The following is a 6266-nucleotide window of genomic DNA, read 5'->3' as shown; positions in this document are numbered from 1 at the left end:
CTGGTTAAAGTCAAGACTTTTCTATTTGGGGAAATAACTACATGAGATTTATACATTTCCTTACTACATACATTGCTGACAATGCATGCAAGTAAGAACACAAGATGTGTTCAGAAGTGATACATGTACAAAAGAAAATGTTGGTCACCAAAACCCTTTACACAAGGCTGTTTCCATTTTCCCTCCACCCATGGTAAAAAGGCTAGCAGGAGTTAAGAAATCCTTCCACAAAACCTTTGCAATGTAACAGCAGAGTAACTAACAATTAGGAGAAGTCGTTACCGTTGTTATACTGTCCTTAAAATGTGCATTTTCAATATACCATACTTTCTTATTAGGCAAAACTAATTGTATTTTAGAAGTTGATTGTGGAAGATTTAAAGAAATCCTGATACATATTCACAACCAAAAAATATATTTTATTCCTAACTTCATTTTCTGTGATTGAAAGTCATTCCATTTTAATGTAGAGTCACAGGTAAATTAGGCTTTCCTGTGTTCCAGGCCCAGCTTTGGCTGATGTTGGAGAAGCTATGAGAGAGCTTTCTGAGGTTAAAGATTCTTTGGACATTGAAGTAAAGCAAAATTTCATTGACCCTCTACAGAATCTCCACGACAAAGATTTGAGAGAAATACAGGTATTGTCATCAATGAAGATTCATGCTTTTAGAACAGTCAGATAAAGATCATCTATATTTTAGGACTATAGCTGTGGGACTCTAGAAGGCTATTGTAAATTCATAGGTCTGCTTTTAGTCTTTTTGAACAGAAAAACACTAGTTGGTCTGTTTGACTGTTCATGGTGTAGTGGGATGGCTTGTATTTAAATGCAGACTTTGAATAGTTGCTTCTAAATTTGTACCTGCATTTTTAGATGCTAGGTGATCTGAAAACCCACAAAATCCCAGGTATTTGGAAACAAATGTTATTTTCTTGTGCATATTAAAAAGTTACCCATGCAGCCAGTTTTGTAATTTATATGTACAAATACTATATAGGCATAAGCTTATTTGTGTTGCTGACACAAATGATTTCACATACAAATTAGTAGATGTAAATGTGAGTTGCAGTTCTTCCAGCACTTATGCATAGAAGTAATGTTACACCCATGAATGACTTCAATAAGACTGTAACATGTGTAAGTATAGAATTAGAGCATTAAAAGCCACCAGGGTAATTTAAAATTTTAGCTTTTACCTCATGATGAAACATGATAGATCACAAATTTTCTTACATTTTAATAGTGAAAACCTAAAATACATCTGCTTTAGAGCTTCATTTTCTCAGTCTCTTGTGGCAGCAGCAGCATTTGTAATGCTCCAATGAACATTACATGGAAGTTGTTAAATAGAAGAGATGTTTTGTCGGTTGATAAACCACTCAGAAAATAAGATGCATTGCTGGTTTTATGAAAACCACAAAAATAATCTTCTCAGCGGCATCAGAAAAGAAAATTAAAACACAAGAACAAATGTGTACATAAAGTCTTGGGGGATAATATGCAGATAATTTCAAATTGGAAATAAAACTGAATAGTTCTCATGTTTCGTATAGGTAGGTGTTTTCCACTGTGTTCTGCTTCTGTCAATAATGAAGTTCCTTCATGTTTACTCAACAGAATTCTGTGGCTGCTCAGCATAAATGTCAATCTGACCCCTCTTCCGTGCTCTTTGACTCATATGAAAGTGCCAACAGTAAACTGGCAGCATGCAGTTTGAGTCTCCATGACTGACTAACTGCAATGATTATAAAGCAGAGAAGAGAGAGGTGGAAAGTGGTGTACATCACTTGCCTGTTTTTACCTCTTTAATGTTGCAGCACCACCTCAAGAAAATGGAAGGCCGACGTCTGGACTTTGATTACAAGAAGAAAAGACAAGGGAAGCTCCCTGATGACGAACTTCGCCAAGCCCTGGACAAGTTTGATGAATCCAAAGAAATTGCTGAGTCAAGCATGTTTAACCTTCTGGAGATGGATGTGAGGAAATCCCTTATTTGTGCTTTGAGCTGAGTTGAAAATGTGAAGAAAGTTGGTTCAGGAGTTATAGGATTTGTTCTTGGAAGGGGAGACAGGTGTTCAGACCTCTATCCTGCCACAGCCTTCTTGTGAAACGTTAAACAGATCTCCTTTCCTCTGATTCCTATCTTTAAAATGGGGATAACAAGCCCCCAGGCAGTGTCTTGTAAGGCTTGGTAAGGTGCTATGCTAGTGTCATATAAGTGGCTAAAATAGAGAAATTAATTCCAATAACAACAATCTGTTCTTGTTGACCATCTAAGGTTACTTCTGGCCAAAGAAAGAGTATCTATCTATATGATCAGAATGATATAAATTCCTGTTCCCAGGTCATGATTTTCCCTCAACTGAAATGTGTCTGTTCAACTCTGGGTTTTCAATGTAAGCTCTATACACAGATTAGTATAAGGTACAGCATCTTGCTGGAAAAGTGAGCTGCATTAATTGAAACCCAAGCCACAGGTTGTTGGGGTTTTTTTTCCTTTCATAGATGGGACTGAAAACTTTTAAATCAAAGAAGAAAGTATTATTCCTTCATCTGGAGGGGGAAAATCTTCCCCATTCAACTATTGTCTGAAATGAGCATTTAACTGACTCTGCAGATTCGGTGTTTCAGTTCTAATGGATAACAGATTGAATGGATAAATAAGTGCAGTAGTGTAACTACGGTGGAGTGACCAGGGCAGCCACCACAAGCATGAACTTGGGGGGTGGAGGGGAAGGAAAGAAAAAAATTGCTGCTGCTTAAGCCAGGCAATCACACTGGTGGCAAGGAAGCAGGTAGAAGTCACCTGACTGCATATTGACGTTGCTCCAGGCCATGTCACGATACCTGTGAATAAGTGTGCATTTAAATTTAGATTTAAATTCACACCAACTGAAAGAGTGATGGAAAGAAGCAACAGCATAACCAAGAACCTTCATAGGTAGAGACTAAATATAGCTGTACTGAAGTGCAGTGTACCTGAAGAAGAGAATTTATATTATTTGCACCAATTTTAACACCTAGCCCCCTCCATTCAGTTAGTTTGTTTTCACCTAGATTGTACCATTTTAAGACCCTATTTTGAAGGTCAGTGGAAATCATTTCCCCAGAGGGAATATTGGGAGAATTCTCCCTAATGAAGTGACAGTGACCCCTGAGAGTTCATAGTCTGCTTTTAGTGACTGCTTACCACTCGCCTGCAAAATCAGCTCTTTTGGCTAGCATGCAAGAAGAAACAAGTTTTGAATGCCCTTTACTCATTCAGATTTTTCCCGAGTTCTCAGAATGATCTTGTGGGTCTTGAAGCCCCCTTGTTCAAGTGAGCAGGCCCACTGAGGCCTTTCTTAACCAGGTGCAGTAAAATCTAAAAAAGACAAGCTTAACTAATGTCTAATTATTTTTTAATTAGAAAGAGGAGCCAAGATTGCAGAGAGAACTGCCTCTGCAGTGCTAGGATAATAGTGTTCCACAGATGCTCTTTGAATAGCTCTGCTCAGTGGTATTGAACTAAGATTTGATTTTGCATGTTTCTCCTCAGATTGAACAAGTGAGCCAGCTTTCTGCTCTTGTACAAGCCCAGCTGGAGTACCATAAGCAGGCATCACAGATCCTACAACAGGTTACTGTCAAGCTGGAAGAAAGGTAATGTTCAATTTTCATCACACTCCAGGATGGACTTTTATTTGTTCAAGTGCAGAAATAAGTACTGTATATGTAAACGATCTCATTCAGTGTATCATCACAACACCAGAATAACATACAGATAGTTGCAAGTCTAGGTCCCTATTAGCTGGAGATACTAGTAAATAAAAGTATGCATTTTGAGTGGACCTGATTTAGAAAAGCACCCTGTTCTATAAGGCACCTAGGCACATTTTTTTCAGTTAAGCACATGTTAAAATCCAATTGAAGTTAGCACTTCAGTGCTTTGCTGGATGGGTGGTCTTAAAAGCATGTTTTCTTGAGTAAGGGCCTTGCTGTATGCACCAATTTTACACTGGCCTGCTATTATCCTTATTGAAGGATAATAACTTCTCGTGTACCTTTCATAACAGCAATGAGGGGTTGATATACCTCCTCATGTTCCAGCTTTAAAAAATGTTCTCAGCTCTATTATCATATGTTGTTGTCAGTAAGCTCTCTCTTCCCCCTGCTTTCCTGTAGCTGAGTATACTGAGTCAGTTCTTATACAGTGTCTTTTTAATGCTTGACACCTTTGGTTACTTCACACAGTTCTTTCTGACTAGATGAAACAGCTTGAATCCATGTGAAAGGAGGACAATACCGTTAAAAATTTGCCTATTCACCCCCAAAACACATGTCTGTTTTGGAAAGAAGGAACAGTTCTAAGAGGAAATCAGACAACAATGGAAGGAATACATTTGACTCCTCTATTTTATTTAGTCCTGAATTGATTCCCCCTGAAATCCTAGGCATGGAAAGAAGGGGCCATAATTGATGGCAGTTGACAGTATTTTACAGTGCTTCCCCATCTTCTGTATAATATATATAAAATGGAGCTGAAGGCAGATGAGCTATTATGTTTCCTGTACCATTACAGCCTTCAGTTTTATAATTTTTTAAATCCACAGTCAGTCCCAACTCCTACTCTTGTCTCAGCCCTTCAGCTGCTTGACCATAGCGTGCAGAACTTGTTATGGCAGTTAGGCTGCTTGGCAAGCTGGTTTTGGCTACAGTGTACAGCACAATGTAAGTAGCCAGCCCAGAATGACTGTCAGTTCATTCTGAATGAACCCCATGATTCACCCATTGTAGAGAAGTATTAACATCAGGAGCAGACTGCTTGGATCACAGTCCAGTTCTTACAAGCAAAAGCCAGAGTGAACCTGCCTCCACCCCAAAACAGATTTCTTTCTCTTTTGGACCCATAGTCAGCTTCCAGTGCAAAGAAAATCCTGCATTGCTCTCTTTCATGTCTGTTAAATGGCTTGCAGCTCTTCAGACACCTGATGTTAGTCCACCCCTTCTGATCAGAAACAGTAGAATTCAGTATATAACTACACATCCTCACTAGCTATAAAGATTCTGCAGTTGGTGCCTTGCTTACGGCATTACAGCTACATTTTGTAGTGTGTATGACTATTACAGGTGGCTTTGCATAGCCTTCACAGGAGTAGGGTCGTAAAGAGTCACCAAGGGCATCATTTGACCTACATGGTCTTTTTCCTCTGGATGGTATACAAAGAACTCAGGAACTTTCAGACCCCTGATTACTTTGCAGTGTGTCCACTGAGTAAACTGTGTAAAGCATTATTTTGTTTTTTTACTTGTAAATAAAACAAACCTGAGCTTGAATTACTGAGATACAAAAATCCGTAATAACACATGCAGATCACTTTTCAGGATGGAGTTGCCCTCCGTATTGAAATGCTCTCCAGGTGATGCATTTGTCATGCCAGAATACTTCTGGCTTCTAAACATCCTTTTAATGCCACTGTGGGAACAATAAGTGGCAATGCATAGCGGGTGCACGGGGGTGCATGTGCACCCCCTGTTAGGCCACAATCCCTGTTTAGGTGACAGATAGGAGGGGCAGGTGGGAGTGCCAGTGCTCCTCCTCCAAGCACCGGCCGGGGGGCAGGGCCTCTAGCAAAAGCAGCTGCACCACTTCCAGAAGTGGCTGCCAGACTTCCAGAAACAGCACGGCCGCTTTTTTTGGTGAGTGAGATTGGTCACGTCAGGCGCAGAAGCAGTTCCCAGCTCTGTATTGATTCTTTCCTCTCCTTAGTCTGTGATTTCATACGTGTTAATCTTTGCTCATTAACTCGTTATCCTCAGTAGCTACTGTGTTACCAATGAATCATGATTCACTGAGGGACCAGCTCAATACACAGTAGTAGAAGAGCAAGTATTACCAGAGACAGAGACAGGCAGTTGCACAAGCACCCATGTCATGAGTTTTGCCTGTCAGCAGCTAGAGGTGCAGGGCTCCAGAACCCAGAAGCCCCTGCACCTATATTCTTGAAAACTGGAAGACTTTGTGGCCTCAGCAGGGGCTAGCAGGCCTGCAGCTTTCACCCCGATGTGCCTTAACACACACAGTGTCACCCATGTCATGAGTTTTCAGTTTCATAGTTTCTAGGGTTGGCAGGAACCTGAGCAGACCATCTAGTCTGAACCCCTGCCATGGCAGGAAAGAGTACTGGGGTCAAACAACCCCAGCGAGGTGTACATCTAGCCTCCTCTTAAAGACCCCCAGGGTAGGAAGGGACCCGAGTAGATCATCTAGTCTGACCCCCTGCCA

General features: G+C 40.5%; 1 protein-coding gene across 1 annotated transcript in view; it reads left to right on the top strand.

The window, feature by feature from the left end:
* SH3GL2 (SH3 domain containing GRB2 like 2, endophilin A1) overlaps positions 1-6266 on the top strand; it is a 215102-nt gene that overhangs the window by 196270 nt on the left and 12566 nt on the right. Inside the window, exons 5-7 of the mRNA XM_019555338.1 lie at positions 505-638; positions 1819-1977; positions 3540-3643. Coding sequence (XP_019410883.1) covers positions 505-638; positions 1819-1977; positions 3540-3643 — 397 coding nt within the window. The remainder of the gene's footprint in view (positions 1-504; positions 639-1818; positions 1978-3539; positions 3644-6266) is intronic.

This window comes from Crocodylus porosus, unplaced genomic scaffold, assembly GCF_001723895.1.
Source record: "Crocodylus porosus isolate Cpor-Errol unplaced genomic scaffold, CroPor_comp1, whole genome shotgun sequence".
NCBI classification, from domain to species: Eukaryota; Metazoa; Chordata; order Crocodylia; family Crocodylidae; genus Crocodylus; species Crocodylus porosus.
The sequence above is the reverse complement of the archived record's forward strand: the minus strand, read 5'-3'. Positions and strand labels throughout refer to the sequence as shown.